This window comes from Salvelinus alpinus, chromosome 3 (genome assembly GCF_045679555.1).
Source record: "Salvelinus alpinus chromosome 3, SLU_Salpinus.1, whole genome shotgun sequence".
Classification (NCBI taxonomy): Eukaryota; Metazoa; Chordata; class Actinopteri; order Salmoniformes; family Salmonidae; genus Salvelinus; species Salvelinus alpinus.
The window spans coordinates 9,872,053-9,894,938 of NC_092088.1; the positions used below are offsets into that span (position 1 = coordinate 9,872,053).

At 41.7% G+C, this 22,886-nt stretch overlaps 1 protein-coding gene across 1 annotated transcript in view; it reads right to left on the reverse strand.

Annotated features, from left to right (window-relative positions):
• Positions 1–631: 631 nt before the first annotated feature.
• The window catches only part of LOC139569990 (germ cell-specific gene 1-like protein), a 32,746-nt gene continuing 10,491 nt past the window's right edge, over positions 632–22,886 (reverse strand). Inside the window, exons 3-5 of the mRNA XM_071391406.1 lie at positions 19,956–20,108; positions 5,179–5,290; positions 632–4,897 (exon numbers count right to left, since the gene is read on the reverse strand). Coding sequence (XP_071247507.1) covers positions 4,555–4,897; positions 5,179–5,290; positions 19,956–20,108 — 608 coding nt within the window. The 3' untranslated portion in view covers positions 632–4,554. The remainder of the gene's footprint in view (positions 4,898–5,178; positions 5,291–19,955; positions 20,109–22,886) is intronic.

Sequence of the window (22,886 nt, forward strand, 5' to 3'; positions counted from 1 at the left end):
AGTATTTGCACTAGTTTGAAAAACGTAAAACAACAATTAAACTGATGTTGAAGCAAATGTCACATTGCATCATTGTACTGTCAAAAGATATTCTGACTCCCGTGTGGCTCAATTAGTATAGCATGGCACTTGCAACACCCAAGGTTATGGGGTCGATTCCCGTGGGGGACCAGTAGGAAAATGTATTCTCTCATTGCGCAGATTGAAATGTAGATGAGGTTGATGAAATGAAGAGAGCTTTGCGAAGAAGAACAGAGCATATTGAAAGAGGAGGAAGGGAAGCGCTACTAAGGTACACAATAGTACATTTTGGTAGATAGAAGGTGCTCTTTGGTAAAAGGGGTAAATTGGTCATCAAAAAGAAAGGAGGACCAAGGCACTCTTCATATAATTAATTAAAATGCCTTTAAGCATATTGAGTTGATTGATCTCAGTGAGCAATAAGGCAGACCACCATAGTGACAGAAATGTGTTAACATTGCCCTCCAATGGCCATTAGAGGAACTGCACAATCATCAAATCCCCAACACTATTGTGTCCCCTCGTGTTTAACTGCATACCCAGATCTGAAAAATACTTCATAATAATCAAATGAAAATGTTTGTTATGAGTTATATAGGCGTTTAGACTCTGTATAAAAATGTCTAATTTTATTTCTGTTATCAACACTGAACCTTATTAGTACGTAACAATATAAACAATTATATTTGGCAATAAACAAGTTACTAAACAACTCAATTTATGTTTCATAATTTGCCCGAGTATCTTTGATATAAAATTATTAATATTCTGTACAACTTAACATATAACTCCTATCATTTAAGTTACTCATTGCAATTAATCACACACAGAAAGTTACCAAAATAGCACTTAAGACATGAAAATAAATATCTGACACCAACACACACAAAGGAGCATAACCATATGTAGCTTGAAACGTATTGGAAACACACGAAGAAGAAGAAATTAAACATGGCTGGAAAAATTGAAATACTTTTTAAAAGAGTCACTTATTTCAACACTTAAATTAAATAAATGAATTTGAGTGTTAATAAATACATTTAAAAAACGCAATATACATTATATACACAAATCCATCATCAAAATGAACTTTAAGCCAGGTAGTTATACTAACTATGAAAGTATAAATCCTACGTATCTTAAATACTGTTTTGAAATACATTTCTTTGATGCTGGTTCATTCAACTTGAAGTCTATAATGGATACAATTCTAGGACATTTACAGCTGTAGTCTTCCGTATTTCACTACAATTGTCAAGTAAACATTTTAAATTCCTAGAAATTCTCATAAAAGCAATACATCTCAGTGCACATGGAAAGAAAGAGCAGGAAATCATAACGGTTTCGGCCGTTTGCACAGAAACGAGCGTCATAACGGAATCTCCTGTGTCTCGTCAGAGACACGACAATAGGAATAGAACATTTGTAACTTTGTAACAGCGAGTCTCCCTCTCAGCACATCTGCAGGCTGTTTGAAGTTGATCACAATACAGCAGCTGGAATCAAAGGCACTCAGCACGGCCTGGCAATTATCTCCACCCTCATCCTTTATCTATCAGTGCCTTCAGAAAATATTCACAATATTTTCCCACATTTTGTGGTGTTACAGCCTGAATTTAAAATGGATTAAATTGAGATTTGTTTTGTCACTGGCCTACACACTATACTCCATAATGTCAAAGTGGAATTATGTTTTTTGAAATGTTTACAAATTAATAAAAAATTAAAAGCTGAAATGTCTTGAGTCAATAAGTATTCAACCCCTTTGTTATGGCAAGCCTAAATAAGTTCAGGAGTAAACATTTGCTTAACAAGTTTAACAAGTCACATAATAAGTTGCATGGACTCTGTGTGCAATAATAGTGTTTAACATGATTTTGAAATGACTACCTCATCTCTGTACCCCTCACATACAGATAATTGTAAGGTTGAGCAGTGAATTTAAAACACAGATTCAACCACAAAGACCAGGGGGGGTTTCTAATGCCTTGTAAAGAAGGGCACCCATTGGTAGATGGGTAAATAATTTAGAAAAGCAGTCATTGAATATCCCTTTGAGCATGGTGAAGTCATTAATTACACTTTGGATGGTGTATCAATACACCCAGTCACTACAAAGATACAGGCGTCCTGCCTAACTCAGTTGCCAGAGAGGAAGGAAACCGCTCAGGGATTTCACCATGAGGCCAATGGTGACTTTAAAACAGTTACAGAGGTTAATGGCTGTGATAGAAGAATATAGAATAAACAATATTGTAGTTAGTCCACAGTACTAACCTCATTGACATAGTGAAAAAGAGGAAGCCAGTTTGCAACAACGCACTAAAATAATACCACAATAAAATGTGCAAGTCAATTAACCTTTAGTCCTGAATACAAAGTGTTATGTTTTGGGGCAAATCCAATACAACACATTACTGAGTACCACTCTCCATATTTTCTAGCATAGTGGTGACAGCATCATGTTATGAGTATGGTTCTAATCGTTAAGGACTGGGGGAGTTTTTCAGGATAAAACATAAACGGAATGGAGCTAAGCACAGACAACATCCTAGAGGAAAACCTGGTTCAGTCTGCTTTCCACCAGACACTGGGAAATGAATTCATCTTTCAACAGGATAATAACCTAAAACACAAGGCCAAATCTACACTGGAGCTGCTTAGCAAGGAGACAGTCAATGTTCCTGAGAAGCCGAGTTACAGTTTTGACTTAAATCTACTTGCAAATCTATGGCAAGACCTGAAAATGGTTGTCTAGCAACGATCAACAACCAACTTGACAGAGCTGGCTAAATGTTGCACAATACAGGTGTGGAAAGCTCTTAGAAACTTACCCAGAAAGACTCACAGCTGTAATCACTGCCAAAGGTGCTTCTACAAAGTATTGACTCAGGGGTGTGAATACTGTTTCATTTTCAATACATTTGCCAACATTTTTAAAAACATGTTTTCACTTTGTCATTATAGGGTATATTGTGTGTAGATGGGTGAGGGAAAAAAAATATTTAATCTATGTTGAATTCAGGCTGTAACACACCAAAATGTGGAATAAGTCAAAGGGTGTGATTATTTTCTAAAAGCACACTTTCCGAATTGATCAATTTTGACCCTTAATCATCCTCTATCCATCCCTCCTCTATCCATCTCTCCACTATCCATCCCTCCTCTATCCATCTCTCCTCTATCCATCCCTCCTCTATCCATCTCTCCTCTATCCATCCCTCCTCTATCCATCCCTCCTCTATCCATCCCTCCTCTATCCATCTCTCCTCTATCCATCCCTCCTCTATCCATCCCTCCTCTATCCATCCCTCCTCTATCCATCTCTCCTCTATCCATCCCTCCTCTATCCATCCCTCCTCTATCCATCCCTCCTCTATCCATCTCTCCTCTATCCATCTCTCCTCTATCCATCCCTCCTCTATCCATCTCTCCTCTATCCATCCCTCCTCTATCCATCTCTCCTCTATCCATCCCTCCTCTATCCATCCCTCCTCTATCCATCCCTCCTCTATCCATCTCTCCTCTATCCATCTCTCGTCTTTCCATCCCTCCTCTATCCGTCCTCTCTGCCTTTCCATTTCCAAAGCCGTGGGAAGTAGGGGTGCTGAGGTTGCTGCAGAAACCCCTGAAAATAAATAAAATGATTTACTTTGTCCATTTCTATGCTTTTTTACTGTATTGTCTGTCTGTCTGTCTGTCTGTCTATCTCTCTCTCTCTATATACATATATCTCTCTCTCATCCTCTACACATCTCTACTTCAGCTTGGAACGTCAGGGGAACTTGGAGTTGGATTTCCTCTAACATTAAGTCACTGTTGCTAATGCAATTTGGTTTGTAAACTGGGTGCATGTCGGAAATCATTCCAGAGGAGAGGAAATGTCTCTGTGTCATTCTATTGAAGTATATCAAAGCTGTGTCTCAATGTGGCATCAGCTCAACAGTGTTTCCACAGAGGTATGCTGTAGGAACATATCTCTCTCTTAGTGTTATGTCCTCAGTAGAAAAGGCAAATGAGGAGTTTTAAACATAAAATTCACGCTCACACACATACACACACACAGACACACAAAAGCACAGCTTCAGCAAACCAATGCATACATGTAATACTGCAACAAATAAACCCTTAAACATAGTTACTAGATACTTAATAAAGGAAAACAGTGACTGAAACCCATATTGAAGTGTTGTCAGGGCAGGAGCACCCTGAACAGTAAGAGCACATCACTGAGCCAAGCGGCAGTGGAGGGGGGGTGCAGGAGGTACCTCAAACAAGAGGTGGAATATATTGTCTCTGGTGGGATACTGTCTTGGTTTGGAAAGAACTGTGTGTGTGTGTGTGTGTGTGTGTGTGTGTGTGTGTGTGTGTGTGTGTGTGTGTGTGTGTGTGTGTGTGTGTGTGTGTGTGTGTGTGTGTGTGTGTGTGTGTGTGTGTGTGTGTGTGTGTGTGTGTGTGTGTATGTATGTATGTATGTGTTAGCGTTTGTATATGTGTATTTGTGTGTTCCTTGGTCAGTCCCCTAGTCTTCTCTCAGAAGTACTCCTCTCTTATCGGATCTGGCAGATCATTCAAGTCCAGGAACACTGACGCGTTGGACAGCTTCCTGCCATTACTGGAGAGATCCAGTAGTTCCTCTGCCGTGTTGGGCACCGAGCTGATGTACATGTCCCACACTTGCTCCACATGACCCCCGTGTCCGACGTGTCCCACCCCAACCCCTGGTCCAGAGTCCAGCTCAAGTAGATTCTGCTTGATCTTCAGGTTCTTCTGGACGTTCCTGCGCTTGTGTTTGAACTCCAGGATGGTCTTGGTGTAGCGATTGATGATGGTGACCGAGGACACCATGCAGGCTGTGAACGAGCTCCACGCCAGGCTAGAGAAGAAGAAGGAAGGAAATGGTAGACACAGAGTGAATGAAGAAAATGTGTAACAAATTCTGAAAAAAAAATATCTATGAGAAGTATGGTCTTCCAACCTGAGGTGACGGACCCCCCACCACCACCCCATACAGCCTATAGAGCATAGAATCTCTGTGTGTGTGTGTGTGTGTGTGTGTGTGTGTGTGTGTGTGTGTGTGTGTGTGTGTGTGTGTGTGTGTGTGTGTGTGTGTGTGTGTGTGTGTGTGTGTGTGTGTGTGTGTGTGTGTGTGCTTACATGTATGACCAGCTGTAGTCCCATGACTGAGGCTTCCAGTCCTCTGGCCCCAGACTGACTGTCAGCTGAAAGGCTGTGGTGAACATCATGTGGGCCACCATGCCAAGCAGACCTGGAAAGTCAAGAGAAGTTAAACGAGTCTAGTGCTGTAGAAAGGAGCATTATAGACAAGTGGGTGAGTTCTATTTTCCACCACAGGGTGACAGTGTTGAGCTATAATGTCACGATAACCACTGTAGTCCTCCACACCTACAGGGTGTGCTGCCATTTCTTCCATCCCACATTCAGCTACACTAATCTTTAATCTAATCCCTAATCTTAATCCTAAACTTCTTGATGATGAGATGATTTGTTGAATCCTCTGTGTTAGTGCTGGACTGGAACAAAAGCCTGCTCCCTCTGTAGCAGCTTTCCTCGACATGGAAACCACTGAAAACAGCACTGAGCTAACCTGAGAAGAGTTATGCCAGCGTAGGGGACTGGACTCAACTGGACTACTGGCTAACTTGCAGCTGTTTTTCTGCACTCTTTTCGTCTCTCTGCCAAAACCTCAAATCTCTCCCTCTTTGCCAAATTCTCTCATTCTCCCCCCTCTCTGACAATCATCCCAGTAATAAAAACGAAGTTGAAAATACTTAAACTCAGCAAAATGTCAACTGCGTTTATTTACATGTGTAAATATTTGTATGAGCATAACAAGATTGAACAACTGAGACATAAACTGAACAAATTCCACAGACATGTGACTAACAGAAATGGAACAATGTGTCCCTGAACAAAGGGAGGGTCAAAATCAAAAGTAACAGTCAGTATCTGGTGTGGCCACCAGCTGCATTAAGTACTGCAGTGCATCTCCTCGTCATGGACTGCACCAGATTTGCCAGTTCTCTCTGTGAGATGTTACCCCACTCTTCCACCAAGGCACCTGCAAGTTCCCCGACATTTCTGGGGGGAATGGCCCTAGCCCTCACCCTCCGATCCAACAGATCCCAGACATGCTCAATGGGATTGAGATCCGGGCTCTTCGCTGGCCATGGCAGAACACTGACATTCCTGTCTTGCAGGAAATCACGCACAGAACGAGCAGTATGGCTGGTGGCATTGTCATGCTGGAGGGTCATGTCAGGATGAGCCTGCAGGAAGGGTACCATATGAGGGAGGATGATGTCTTCCCTGTAACGCACAGCGTTGAGATTGCCTGCAATGACAACAAGCTCAGTCCGGTGATGCTGTGATGCATACTGCCCCTGACCATGATGGACCATCCACCTCCAAATCGATCCCGGTCCCAAGTACAGGCCTTGGTGTAACGCTCATTCCTTCGACGATGAACGCGAATCCGACCATCACCCCTGGTGAGACAAAACCACGACTTGTCAGTGAAGAGCACTTTTTGCCAGTCCTGTCTGGTCCAGCGATGGTGGGTTTGTGCCCATAGGTGACGTTGTTGCCGGTGATGTTTGGTGAGGACGTGCCTTACAACAGGCCTACAAGCCCTCAGTCCAGCCTCTCTCAGGTTATTGCGGACAATCTGAGCACTGATGGAGGGATTGTGCGTTCCTGGTGTAACTCGGGCAGTTGTTGTTGCCATCCTGTACCTGTCCCGCAGGTGTGATGTTCGGATGTACCGATCCTGTGCAGGTGTTGTTACATGTGGTCTGCCACTGCGAGGACGATCAGCTGTCCGTCCTGTCTCCCTGTAGCGCTGTCTTAGACGTCTCACAGTACGGACATTGCAATTTATTGCCCTGGCCAAATCTGCAGTCCTCATGCCTCCTTGCAGCATGCCTAAGGTAAGTTCACACAGATGAGCAGGGACCCTGGGCATCTTTATTTTGGTGTTTTTCAGAGTCAGTAGAAAGGCCTCTTTAGTGTCCCAAGTTTTCATAACTGTGACCTTAATTGCCTACCGTCTGTAAGCTGTTAGTGTCGTAACGACCGTTCCACAGGTGCATGTTCATTAATTGTTTATGGGTCATTGAACAAGCATGGGAAACAGTGTTTAAACCCTTTACAATGAAGATCAGTGAAGTTATTTGGATTTTTACGAATTATCTTTTAAAGACAGGTTCCTGAAAAAGGGATGTTTCTTTTTTTGCTGAGTTTATTTTAAATGTCTTTTCCAGACATTGAAATCAGGTGCATTTTAAGTGCTGAATGAAAGGTGAAAATATGTATTTTCCAAATACCAATGAAAAACAAACACTTGCAACGCACGCTGGGTATTATTCTATAGAGCTCCGCCTCAAAAAACAAGTTCAGATTTGTTCGGAACAGATTCAAATCTGAACTAATCATAAATGTCTTGGCCACGGCTCTCCTGGAGAGCTACCGTCCTGTAGGTTGTTTCAGAAGTTTTAACATCACAGTAGAGCAGACTAGAGTACAGTACAGCACGGTATGGTATGGTACAGGACAGTAGAGTTTTATTCAGTAGTGTAGATTAGAGTACGGTATAGTTTAATTCAGTAGAGTGCAGTACAGTTTAGTTCAGTAGAGTACATTAGAGTACGGTATAGTTTAATTCAGTAGAGTACATTAGAGTACGGTATAGTTTAATTCAGTAGAGTGCACTACAGTACAGTTTAGTTCAGTAGAGTACATTAGAGTACGGTATAGTTTAATTCAGTAGAGTGCACTACAGTACAGTTTAGTTCAGTAGAGTACATTAGAGTACGGTATAGTTTAATTCAGTAGAGTGCAGTACAGTTTAGTTCAGTACAGTACAGTACAGTATAGTTCAGTAGAGTACATTAGAGTAAAGTAGGGTATAATACAGTACACTATATTTTACTTTTCTTTATTGTACAGTACTCTACTGTATTGTACTGCACTCTACTATGTTGTATTGTACTCTACTGTATTGTACAGTACTCTACTGTATTGTACTGCACTCTACTATGTTGTATTGTACTCTACTGTATTGTACAGTACTCTACTGTATTGTACTGCACTCTACTATGTTGTATTGTACTCTACTGTATTGTATTGTACTCTACTGTATTGTACTGTACTCTACTGTATTGTACTTTACTCTACTGTATTGTACTGTACTCTACTTTTCTTTACTGTAATGTGTACTGTAATATACGGTACTGTGCTGTCCTGTGCTGTCACAACTTGTGAGACAAATACTGAACAAAAATATAAATGCAACATGTGACAATTTCAAAGATTTTATTGAGTTACAGTTGATCAGTCAATGTCAGAAAATCAGTCAATTGAAATAAATTAATTCGGCCCTAATCTATGGATTTTACATGCCTGGGCAGGGGCACAGCCATGGCTGGGCCTGGGAGGGCATAGGCCCACCTACTTAAGAGCCAGGTCCACCTACTGGGGAGCCAGGCCCAGACAATCAGAATTAGTTTTTTCCCCCCACAAATGGTCTTTATGACAGACAGAAATAGTCCTCAGTTTCATCAACTGTCTGGGTGGCTGGTCTCAGATGATCACGCAGGTGAAGAAGCCGGATGTGGAGTTCATGGGCTGGCGTAGTTACACGTGGTCTACGGTTGTGAGGCCGGTTGAACGTACTGCCAAATTCTCTAAAATGACGTTGGAAGCGGCATATGTTAGAGAAATGAACATTAAATTCTCTGGCAACAGCTCTGGTGGACATTCTTGCAGTCAGCATGCTAATTGCACGCTCCCTCAAAATTTTGGACATCTGTGGCATTGTGTCGTGTGACAAAACCGCACATTTTAGAGCGTCTTTTTATTGTAATTATTATGCAATTATCATCTTCTTGATATTCCACACCTGTCAGGTGGATGGATTATATTGACAAAGGAGAAATGCTCACTAACAAGGACGTAAATACATTTTTGCACAACATTTGAGAGAAATTTCTGTGATCTTTCATTTCAGCTCATGAAATCTTTATCTCTCTTTCTCCCACATCACTCTTTCTCTCTCTCTCGCTGTTTCTCCTACATCTCTCTCTCTCTTTCTATTTCTCCTACTCTCTCTCTCTGACCTTTCCCCTCTCTCTCTCACATCTCTCTCTGTCCTTTCCCCTCTCTCTCTTACACACACATCTCTTTCTCTGTCCTTTCCCCTCTCTCTCTCACATCTTTCTCTGTCCTATTCACATCTCTCTCTCTCTCTCTCTCTCCCGCTCTCCCTCTCTATTTCCGGCTGGCTAGTAACATGACTGCCGAAGCAAGGGATCTCCTCAGACTTTCATCACTCCCAAAAAAGTGAGGGAACAGAAAAAACATGAGGAATAACAAACAGACTCTGTGCCAATCCGATTAGTGGTTAAGCCCCCCAAATCTCAGACTGAACAAGAGCAGAGCTGATAGCAGCAGAGAACGTGTTCGCTCTCAGCATCCCCCTCCTCCCATTCACTCTCATGTTAATTCTCAGCATATTTCTACATATGTTAATCAATCATGTCAGATATCCTCTTTACAAACTACCGGAGCTTCAGTCCAAATCCACACACTTAGCATGAAGAGCCTTGTATGGTGTACCTAGCTTTCCTTGACAGAGTCAGCACTGGAATTCTGCTGATGTTGGTCATATGTGACTCGTTTCAGGAAACTAGGCGTATGCCGCACGTCGCTACTTCACAGGAGAGCCATTTGAACGTAAACTTGTTTCGTTTATTTGATCAAAATGCATTTTTTTGTAGCTAGCTACATTTTCAGATATTACACGTTTCCAATTTTGTCAGAAAGTCATTTTCATTTCAAGTTAAAGTGTACTGCTGGCTCGCTAGCTAACGTTACGTGTATGATCTGTGTAGTAATATTATTCGTATCTCAGAGAGCCATTTGTAATTGCTAGTCATTGCCTACTGTTAGCTAGCTAACATTGAACCTGGTTGGTTAGCTACCTGCAGATTCGTTCAGGGTAGTAACATCATGAGTTGGGATTATGGTTCATTGTTTAGCTAGCTAGCTACATGTCTTTAATAAAGACTCCACGATGCAAGTACCCATTTCAATAGAATGTTCATGATGTCACTGCGACAACTGACGATTGACGTAGATGGTAAATTCGCTCTGGCTATCTAGTCCGATTTCATAGCACTCGTCTGTGAGCCAGAGCGCAGAATAACTGACACATTTACGAACATTCAACACCCGTTGAATATGGCCAGTGTTAGTAAACCTTGGCAAAACTGCGTAATTAAATTGTTGCCAGCAGCACAGTTACAGTCACCAACACTCTATATAACATGAAAACAGCCTAACCAGCTCTGCTAGGGCGAGTAAAATGGACAGAGTGAGGTGTTTTCTCATTTATGTCTGGAAGTAGCTACAGTAGCAAGCTAGCCAACGTTAGCCTGTTAGCTTGGGTGCTTGACTGCTGTTGTTAGGTCAGAACGCTCGGATCAACCCTACTCCTCGGCCAGAGCATCCTCTGAACGCTCCGAGAGCGAAACGCTCTGAATTTACGAATGCACAATCTGACAACGCTCTCAGTTTACGACCGCCCAGAGCACACTCTGGCACTCCAGATAAAATGTACGAACACATCCGTAGTATAAACCAGTCTTTAGTCTTGAAATCTTTGGTTGTTTAGTACATGTGAATCCTTAAAGAGATGGGTGGGGCTAAGGCCCAAGAGGGTGTGAACGATGCTGAATGGGTGTAGACGAAGAAGAGCTTTCTCAAAAGTGAGGTTACAAGTTTATCAACTTTCAAAGCAGAATGACTTTCCCATTGTTCCTCAACTGTAGTGTATGATATACCATTTTGTAGCTCTGAGTCTCTACTTTTACCCAAAATCCACCATTTCAAATTTTGCTACATAAGACCGAATCGAGCCGGTCGGTCATGATACGTTTCCCACAGATTTAATAATATGCTTTTCAGTGGCAGTGTTTGATTGGAGTTCATTCCACATCAAGCATTTCGGATTTTGGACATTAGATAATTCTGCTCCCCTGTCGTTTCCATCTGTCTGTATGTGTATGGAGAGCCAGGTGAAGCCCCTATGGCGTTACACTAAGACTAAGGTAAGGAATGCAAAGGGAAGGCACAGGACTCACCATAGAGGAGAGACATTGTGCCTACCCCGTCACCTACATTCAGAACTTCCTTCAGGCAGCACCTCTACTTGCACACCACCTTATCTTTCCTCTGTAAAACTTAGCTGTTCTCTTCTTGGTAATGGTAAAGCATGAAATTAATCACCCATATGGGCTGTTTGTGCTAAAACAAAGACCATCCCCATCTCTCTCTCTCTCTCTCCCTCTCTCCCTCTCTCTCTCCCTCTCTCCATACAACCCACGATCAATTAGTTTAATAAGGGTTTCTCTATTCTCTGGCCTCTAGCATTCCTGTAGAAACCATTACAACAAGATGCTGAGCTAGGTAAACTGCTTCTCTATAACCTAGATGAACACAATAAAAACAGTCACAAAGGTAAACCCTCTTACTGATTCATTTGGATCAGAGATTGGCAACTGGCGGCCGACCCTCTTTCTCTAGGCCGGGAGATTACTTCTACAAAATAAATACATATATATATATACACTGCTCAAAAAAAATAAAGGGAACACTAAAATAACACATCCTAGATCTGAATGAATGAAATATTCTTATTAAATACTTTTTTCTTTACATAGTTGAATGTGCTGACAACAAAATCACACAAAAATTATCAATGGAAATCAAATTTATCAACCAATGGGGTTCTGGATTTGGAGTCACACTCAAAATTAAAGTGGAAAACCACACTACAGGCTGATCCAACTTTGATGTAATGTCCTTAAAACAAGTAAAAATGAGGCTCAGTAGTGTGTGTGGCCTCCACGTGCCTGTATGACCTCCCTACAACGCCTGGGCATGCTCCTGATGAGGTGGCGGATGGTCTCCTGAGGGATCTCCTCCCAGACCTGGACTAAAGCATCCGCCAACTCCTGGACAGTCTGTGGTGCAACATGGCGTTGGTGGATGGAGCGAGACATGATGTCCCAGATGTGCTCAATTGGATTCAGGTCTGGGGAACGGGCGGGCCAGTCCATAGCATCAATGCCTTCCTCTTGCAGGAACTGCTGACACACTCCAGCCACATGAGGTCTAGCATTGTCTTGCATTAGGAGGAACCCAGGGCCAACCGCACCAGCATATGGTCTCACAAGGGGTCTGAGGATCTCATCTCGGTACCTAATGGCAGTCAGGCTACCTCTGGCGAGCACATGGAGGGCTGTGCGGCCCCCCAAAGAAATGCCACCCCACACCATGACTGACCCACCGCCAAACCGGTCATGCTGGAGGATGTTGCAGGCAGCAGAACGTTCTCCACGGCGTCTCCAGACTCTGTCACGTCTGTCACATGTCCTCAGTGTGAACCTGCTTTCATCTGTGAAGAGCACAGGGCGCCAGTGTCGAATTTGCCAATCTTGGTGTTCTCTGGCAAATGCCAAACGTCCTGCACGGTGTTGGGCTGTAAGCACAACCCCCACCTGTGGACGTCGGGCCCTCATACCACCCTCATGGAGTCTGTTTCTGACCGTTTGAGCAGACACATGCACATTTGTGGTCTGCTGGAGGTCATTTTGCAGGGCTCTGGCAGTGCTCCTCCTTGCACAAAGGCGGAGGTAGCGGTCCTGCTGCTGGGTTGTTGCCCTCCTACGGCCTCCTCCACGTCTCCTGATGTAGATGTGTGTATAGATGTGTGTATAGATGTGTGTATAGATGTGGGGATATATGTGGGTATAGATGTGGGTAGAGATGTGGGTAGAGATGTGGGTAGATATGTGGGTATATATGTGGGTAGAGATGTGGGTATGGATGTGGGTATAGATGTGGGGATATATCTGGGTATAGATGTGGGTATAGATGTGGGCATGGATGTGGGTATGGATGCGGGTATATATCTGGGTATAGATGTGGGTATAGATGTGGGGATATATCTGGGTATAGATGTGGGTATAGATGTGTGTATAGATGTGGGGATATATCTGGGTATAGATGTGGGTATGGATGTGGGTATAGATGTGGGTAGATATGTGGGTATATATGTGGGTATAGATGTGGGGATATATCTGGGTATAGATGTGGGTATGGATGTGGGTATAGATGTGGGTATAGATGTGGGTATAGATGTGGGTATAGATGTGGGTAGAGATGTGGGTAGAGATGTGGGTAGATATGTGGGTATATATGTGGGTAGAGATGTGGGTATGGATGTGGGTATAGATGTGGGGATATACCTGGGTATAGATGTGGGGATATATCTGGGTATAGATGTGGGTATAGATGTGGGCATGGATGTGGGTATGGGTATGGATGTGGGTATAGATGTGGGGATATATCTGGGTATAGATGTGGGTATAGATGTGGGTATAGATGTGGGGATATCTCTGGGTATAGATGTGGGTATAGCTGTGGATATATATGTGGGTATAGATGTGGGTATGGATGTGGGTATAGATGTGGGTATAGATGTGGGTATAGATGTGGGTATAGATGTGGGGATATATCTGGGTATAGATGTGGGTATATATCTGGGTATAGATGTGGGTATAGATGTGGGGATATATCTGGGTATAGATGTGGGGATATATCTGGGTATAGATGTGGGTATGGATGTGGGTATAGATGTGGGTAGATATGTGGGTATAAATGTGGGTATAGATGTGGGGATATATCTGGGTATAGATGTGGGTATAGATGTGGGTATAGATGTGGCTATATATGTGGGTATAGATGTGGGTATAGATGTGGGTATAGATGTGGGGATATATCTGGGTATAGATGTGGGTATGGATGTGGGTATAGATGTGGGTAGATATGTGGGTATATATGTGGGTATAGATGTGGGGATATATCTGGGTATAGATGTGGGTATAGATGTGGGTATAGATGTGGGTATAGATGTGGGTAGAGATGTGGGTAGAGATATGGGTAGATATGTGGGTATATATGTGGGTAGAGATGTGGGTATGGATGTGGGTATAGATGTGGGGATATACCTGGGTATAGATGTGGGGATATATCTGGGTATAGATGTGGGTATAGATGTGGGGATATATCTGGGTATAGATGTGGGGATATATCTGGGTATAGATGTGGGTATGGATGTGGGTATAGATGTGGGTAGATATGTGGGTATAAATGTGGGTATAGATGTGGGGATATATCTGGGTATAGATGTGGGTATAGATGTGGCTATATATGTGGGTATAGATGTGGGTATAGATGTGGGTATAGATGTGGGTATATATGTGGGTATAGATGTGGGTAAAAATGTGGGTATAGATTATTGGTATAGATGTGGGTATAGATGTGGGTATATATGTGGGTATAGATGTGGGTATAGATGTGGGTATAGATGTGGGCATAGATGTGGGTATAGATGTGGGTATATATGTGGGTATAGATGTGGGTATAGATGTGGGTATGGATGTGGGTATAGATTATTGGTATAGATGTGGGTATAGATGTGGGTATATATGTGGGTATAGATGTGGGTATAGATGTGGGTATATATGTGGGTATAGATGTGGGTATATATGTGGGTATAGATGTGGGTATAGATGTGGGTATAGATGTGGGTATATATGTGGGTATAGATGTGGGTATAGATGTGGGTATAGATGTGGGTATATATGTGGGTATAGATGTGGGTATATATGTGGGTATAGATGTGGGTATAGATGTGGGTATGGATGTGGGTATAGATTATTGGTATAGATGTGGGTATAGATGTGGGTATATAGGTGGGTATAGATGTGGGTATATATGTGGGTATAGATGTGGGTATAGATTATTGGTATAGATGTGGGTATAGATGTGGGTAGAGATGTGGGTATAGATGTGGGTATATATGTGGGTGTAGATGTGGGTAGAGATGTGGGTAGAGATGTGGGTAGATATGTGGGTATAGATGTGGGTATATATGTGGGTATAGATGTGGGTAGAGATGTGGGTATATATGTGGGTATAGATGTGGGTATAGATGTGGGTATGGATGTGGGTATAGATTATTGGTATAGATGTGGGTATATATGTGGGTATAGATGTGGGTATAGATGTGGGTATATATGTGGGTATAGATGTGGGTATAGATGTGGGTATAGATGTGGGTATAGATGTGGGTATATATGTGGGTATAGATGTGGGTATAGATGTGGGTATGGATGTGGGTATAGATGTGGGTATAGATGTGGGTATAGATGTGGGTATATATGTGGGTATAGATGTGGGTATAGATGTGGGTATATATGTGGGTATAGATGTGGGTATATATGTGGGTATAGATGTGGGTATAGATGTGGGTATAGATGTGGGTATATATGTGGGTATAGATGTGGGTATATATGTGGGTATAGATGTGGGTATATATGTGGGTATAGATGTGGGTATAGATGTGGGTATAGATGTGGGTATGGATGTGGGTATAGATTATTGGTATAGATGTGGGTATAGATGTGGGTATATAGGTGGGTATAGATGTGGGTATATATGTGGGTATAGATGTGGGTATAGATGTGGGTATAGATGTGGGTAGAGATGTGGGTAGAGATGTGGGTATAGATGTGGGTATATATGTGGGTGTAGATGTGGGTAGAGATGTGGGTAGAGATGTGGGTAGATATGTGGGTATAGATGTGGGTATATATGTGGGTATAGATGTGGGTAGAGATGTGGGTATAGATGTGGGTATAGATGTGGGTATGGATGTGGGTATAGATTATTGGTATAGATGTGGGTATATATGTGGGTATAGATGTGGGTATAGATGTGGGTATATATGTGGGTATAGATGTGGGTATAGATGTGGGTATAGATGTGGGTATAGATGTGGGTATAGATGTGGGTATAGATGTGGGTATAGATGTGGGTATAGATGTGGGTATAGATGTGGGTATGGATGTGGGTATAGATTATTGGTATAGATGTGGGTATAGATGTGGGTATATATGTGGGTATAGATGTGGGTATATATGTGGGTATAGATGTGGGTATGGATGTGGGTATAGATTATTGGTATAGATGTGGGTATACATGTGGGTATAGATGTGGGTATAGATGTGGGTATAGATGTGGGTAGATATATGGGTATATATGTGGGTATGGATGTGGGGATATATCTGGGTATAGCTGTGGGTATAGCTGTGGGTATGGATGTGGGTATAGATGTGGGTATATATCTGGGTATAGATGTGGGTATAGATGTGGGTATGGATGTGGGTATAGATGTGGGTATATATGTGGGTATAGATGTGGGTATAGATGTGGGTATAGATGTGGGTATATATCTGGGTATAGATGTGGGTATAGATGATTGGTATAGATGTGGGTATGGATGTGGGTATAAATGTGGGTATGGATGTGGGTATGGATGTGGGTATAGATGTGGGTATGGATGTGGGTATAGATGTGGGTATAGATGTGGGTATAAATGTGGGTATGGATGTGGGTATATATGTGGGTATAGATGGATAACTCCTGTGAGATGAGACTGTAGGCAGGACAGGATAACTCCTGTGAGATGAGACTGTAGGCAGGACAGGATAACTCCTGTGAGATGAGACTGTAGGCAGGACAGGATAACTCCTGTGAGATGAGACTGTAGGCAGGACAGGATAACTCCTGTGAGATGAGACTGTAGGCAGGACAGGATAACTCCTGTGAGATGAGACTGTAGGCAGGACAGGATAACTCCTGTGAGATGAGACTGTAGGCAGGACAGGATAACTCCTGTGAGATGAGACTGTAGGCAGGACAGGATAACTCCTGTGAGATGAGACTGTAGGCAGGACAGAATACCTCCTGTGAGATGAGACTATGTTCATTTGAGTACAGTTTTACTGTTTTTACATGCCAGTGAAATCAGTGGTTGATTTGAGGTCATCCATACCATTAATGGGGATCATAAAACCAAACGTTTTCTGCCATTTCATTTTTTACTCTTGGTTTATATCTGCGAACCAAATTCTACCTACAGTAGTAATTGCTGATGACCCCCATTTCAGAAAAACATTACTGATGAAAATATCCCCGTTATGTTTCACAGTTCAGTTCGATGGTACATTTTGTGGATTTCTGAGGTCACTGTTAATGCCTTCATCAAGAACAAAATTGAAAAATTGAATGACCAACATCAGACGAGTGCCAAACGACCGCAAATGACCTGGATGCAAGACAAGAGGTTTGGAGACAGCCAAGAGGTTTGGAGACTGCCAAGAGGTTGGGATGACAGCCAAGAGGTTGGGATGACAGCCAAGAGGTTGGGATGACAGCCAAGAGGTTGGGATGACAGCCAAGAGGTTAGGAGACAGCCAAGAGGTTAGGAGACAGCCAAGAGGTTTGGAGACAGCCAAGACCTAGACCATCACTTAGCCAACAGAACACCTAGACCATCACGTAGTCAACAGAACATCTAAACCACCACATAGCCAACAGAACACCTAGACCATCACTTAGCCAACAGAACATCTAAACCATCACATAGCCAACAAAACACAGAGACCATCACATAGCCAACAAAACACAGAGACCATCACATAGCCAACAGAACATCTAAACCATCACATAGCCAACAGAACACTGAAGTATTGTGTCTGCAGAAAAACTCAGATGACAGGACCAGATGAATACTGATCCAGATAAAACTCGACAAGCTGTCTGAAAAAGACAACGCCTCATAGTATACATGGAAGAGTAGACTTCAAGTCCAGTCTGCAGACCCACAGACAGCAGTGAGCAGTGTTCCATGGATAAGTCACTGTTTTAACCTGTTATGGCTGCAAGGGAAATTATTGAGTAGCCAGAAAAAAGGTGCCCATTTCAAACGGCCTCGTACTCAATTCTTGCTCGTACAATATGCATATTATTTATTACCTTTGGATATAAAACACCTTCTAGTTTCTAAAACAGGTTTAATTATTTCTCTAAGTGAAACATAACTCTTTTTACAGCCCATTTTCTGGAAAAAGTGAATTTTCCAAGAAGCTATGTCTCTCTTCAAGATACTCTCTATAAAAGGCCTTGGCACTTGGGACTGTACAAACACGTCACACATCTTCCCCTGGTTGTCATGCGGAAGTGAGAGAAAAAAGGACTTGATTATCTCTGTCAGGGACTGAAAGGAACCTCTTTGAGTGATAAGTGCGCACTTTATAATTTTTTCTGGGCGCGAAGTAGGAACTGGACCGCGCTCCTGGAAAACACTCGTTATAGGTGAATATGACCTCCAGCTTCGATTTTCTTTGATACATGTCACAAAATCATCCTAAAGTATGTTTTTTCAATATACTTTAATTATATTATTGAAATTTATTCTGGACTTTAGACGTGATGCGACGCAAGAATTTTGTCAAGACGGAGAGGTTAGCATGGCATGGCCAGTGTGTCATGCTAATTCAACAGGGACATCGTTCGTTCTAGGTCCAAATGAACACGGTTCTGAACAAAGGACCCTTTGGAGAACATTCTGATGGAAAATCAACAAAGATAAGGACCCAATTTGGGATGCTTTTTCATATATCTGTCGAACTGTGCTATCGCTAGCGTTTGACTAGAATCAATGCTGCTGTGTGTTAGCTATTGTAGTAAGCTAATATAACGATATATTGTGTTTTCGCTGTAAAACACTTCAGAAATCGGAAATATTGTCTGTATTCACAAGATCTTTCTCTTTCATTAGCTATCCACCATATATTTTTCTGAAATCTTTTCTGATGTGAAATTAGAAGTAGACGTTGGTGTCTGTTTTCTCTGGCTACTGCCGTGCGATTTCTTACTGTAGCTATGATGGTAGCAGTAATGTAAAACTGATTTATAGCTAAAATATGCATTTTTTTTGAACAAAACATAGATTTATTGTGTAACATGTTATAGGACTGTCATCTGAGGGAGTTTTTTCTAGGTTATTTAGGTTAGTTCTAGGTTAGTTAGGTTGGCTTTGCATGCTAGCTGCATGCTAGCTGCATGCTACCGGTGCTGTGAAAAATATCTGTCTCTCTTTTTGTATTTGGTGGTGAGCTAACATGAATATATGTGGTGTTTTCGCTGTAAAACATTTAAAGAATCTGAAATATTGTCTGTATTCACAAGATCTTTCTCTTTCATTAGCTATCCACCATATATTTCTCTGAAATGTTTTCTGAAGTGTAATAAGGTAGTTGACGTTGGTGTCTGTATTTTCTCTGGCTACTCCCGTGCGATTTCTTACTGTAGCTATGATGGTAGCAGTAATGTAAAACTGATTTATAGCTAAAATATGCATTTTTTTTGAACAAAACATAGATTTATTGTGTAACATGTTATAGGACTGTCATCTGAGGTAGTTTTTTCTAGGTTATTTAGGTTGGTTCTAGGTTAGTTAGGTTGGCTTGTGCATGCTAAATGCAGCCTACTTGTGCTGTGAAAAATGTCTTTCTGTCTTTTTTTATTTGGTGGTGACCTAACATAAATATGTGGTGTTTTCTCTGTAAAACATTTAAAAAATCGGACATGTTGGCTGGATTGACAAGATGTTTATCTTTCAAATGCTGTATTGGACTTGTTAATGTGTGAAAGTTAAATATTTTACAAAAATAGATTTTGAATTTCGCGCTCTGCACTTGGACAGGCTGTTGTCATATTGATCCCGATGTCGGGCTTGCAGCCTGAAGAAGTTTTAAGGCCCCTCACTGAGTAAAGCTGCCTAAAGCTGCCAGTGTGAAGACCTTGTTGATCTGCAGGGTTTCTGTAGTCCCAATCAGCAACAAACAAACAAACGAAACACTTTTCTACCTGAGAGGAATAATGAGGAGAGGAGAAAACTGACTGACTCACACATAAGAGAGCATGTAAAGTGTTGTTACCTGACAGGACAGTGAACATGGCAGCAAAGGCGTTGAGTTTCAGTCCGTTGATGACGTTTCCTAAGTGACATGCCTCTATGGACATGAGGATGCCTCCGGTGGCCAGGAGGAGAATATAAAGACACTCTGCCACGATACACAGCCACAGCACTCCTACAAAAGGAGAGAGGGAGGGAGAGAGAGAGAGAAAGAGAGAGAGAGGCAAGGGGATGGGAAAGAGGGACAAATGGGAGAGGGAGAGGAGATTGAGGATAGGGAGGGAGGTGAGAAAAAGAAAGCAATGAGGGAGGGAGGGATGGGATGGGAATAGAGAGACACATAAATTGAGGGGGAAGTTAGGTAAGGGAGTTGGACCAGTGACCCATTCACCATATCATTAACCTCCACTGTAACGGTGAAGATTCATCTGTCTCTAAGAGACAGACAGAGACACCACTTGACCTACACTCGCTGCCTGGGTTATGGATGATGGGATGAATGGTCCTTGATATGATCGCGGTTTGTAAAACTACATTAAGTTGCCCCCTATTACTGTGCAACTACACAGTAATAGCTGTAGTAAGAACATAGTAACAACGTCGTAACAATATAATAATAATGTAGTAACAACAAGATAAAAACGTAGTAACAATGTAGTAACATCACAGTGACAACACAGTAACAACAAGGTAACAACACAGTAACAACACAGTAACAACACAGTGACAACACAGTAACAACACAGTAACAACAAGGTCACAACACAGTAACAACAAGGTAACAACACAGTAACAACACAGTGACAACACAGTAACAACACAGTAACACCATAGTAACAGCACAGTAACAACACAGTAACAACAAGGTAACAACACAGTAACAACACAGTAACACCGTAGTAACAACACAGTGGCAACACAGTAACAACACAGTAACAACAAGGTAACAACACAGTAACAACACAGTAACAACACAGTAACAACAAGGTAACAACAAGGTAACAACACAGTAACAACACAGTAAAAACACAGTGACAACACAGTAACAACAAGGTAACAACACAGTAACAACACAGTGACAACACAGTAACAACAAGGTAACAACAAAGTAACAACACAGTAACACCATAGTAACAACACAGTAACACCGCAGTAACAACACAGTAACAACACAGTAACAACACAGTAACAACACAGTGACAACACAGTAACAACAAGGTAACAACACAGTAACAACACAGTGACAACACAGTAACAACAAGGTAACAACACAGTAACAACAAGGTAACAACACAGTAACAACACAGTGACAACACAGTAACAACACAGTAACAACACAGTAACAACACAGTAACAACAAGGTAACAACACAGTAACAACACAGTAAAAACACAGTAACAACAAGGTAACAACACAGTAACAACACAGTAACAACACAGTGACAACACAGTAACAACACAGTAACAACACAGTGACAACACAGTAACAACAAGGTAACAACACAGTGACAACACAGTAACAACACAGTAACAACAAGGTAACAACACAGTAACAACACAGTGACAACACAGTAACAACACAGTAACAACACAGTGACAACAAGGTAACAACAAGGTAACAACACAGTAACAACACAGTAAAAACACAGTGACAACACAGTAACAACAAGGTAACAACACAGTAACAACACAGTGACAACACAGTAACAACAAGGTAACAACACAGTAACAACACAGTGACAACACAGTAACAACACAGTAACAACACAGTGACAACACAGTAACAACAAGGTAACAACACAGTAACAACACAGTAAAAACACAGTGACAACACAGTAACAACAAGGTAACAACACAGTAACAACACAGTGACAACACAGTAACAACAAGGTAACAACACAGTAACAACACAGTGACAACACAGTAGTAACAACACAGTGACAACACAGTAACAACAAGGTAACAACACAGTAAAAACACAGTGACAACACAGTAACAACAAGGTAACAACACAGTAACAACACAGTAACAACACAGTAACAACACAGTAACACCGTAGTAACAACACAGTGACAACACAGTAACAACATAGTAACAACACAGTGACAACAAGGTAACAACATAGTAACAACACAGTGACAACAAGGTAACAACACAGTAACAACATAGTAACAACACAGTGACAACACAGTAACAACAAGGTAACAACACAGTAACACCGTAGTAACAACACAGTGACAACAAGGTAACAACACAGTAACAACATGGTAACAACACAGTAACAACACAGTGACAACACAGTGACAACGAGGTAACAACACAGTAACAACACAGTAACACCAAGGTAACAACACAGTAACAACACAGTAACAACACAGTAACAACACAGCAACAACAAGGTAACAACACAGTAACAACACAGCAACAACAAGGTAACAACACAGTGACAACACAGTAACAACGAGGTAACAACACAGTAACAACACAGTAACACCAAGGTAACAACACAGTGACAACACAGTGACAACACAGTGACAACGAGGTAACAACACAGTAACAACACAGTGACAACAAAGTAACAACAAAGTAACAACATAGTAACAACATAGTAACAACAAGGTAACAACACAATAACAACACAGTAACAACACAGCAACAACAAGGTAACAACACAGTGACAACACAGTAACAACGAGGTAACAACACAGTAACAACACAGTAACACCAAGGTAACAACACAATAACAACACAGTAACAACACAGCAACAACAAGGTAACAACACAGTGACAACACAGTAACAACGAGGTAACAACACAGTAACAACACAGTAACACCAAGGTAACAACGTAGTAACAACGTAGTAACAACAAAGTAACAACAAAGTAACAACATAGTAACAACATAGTGACAACTTAGTAACAATGTAGCAACAACAAGATAACAACGTAGTAAC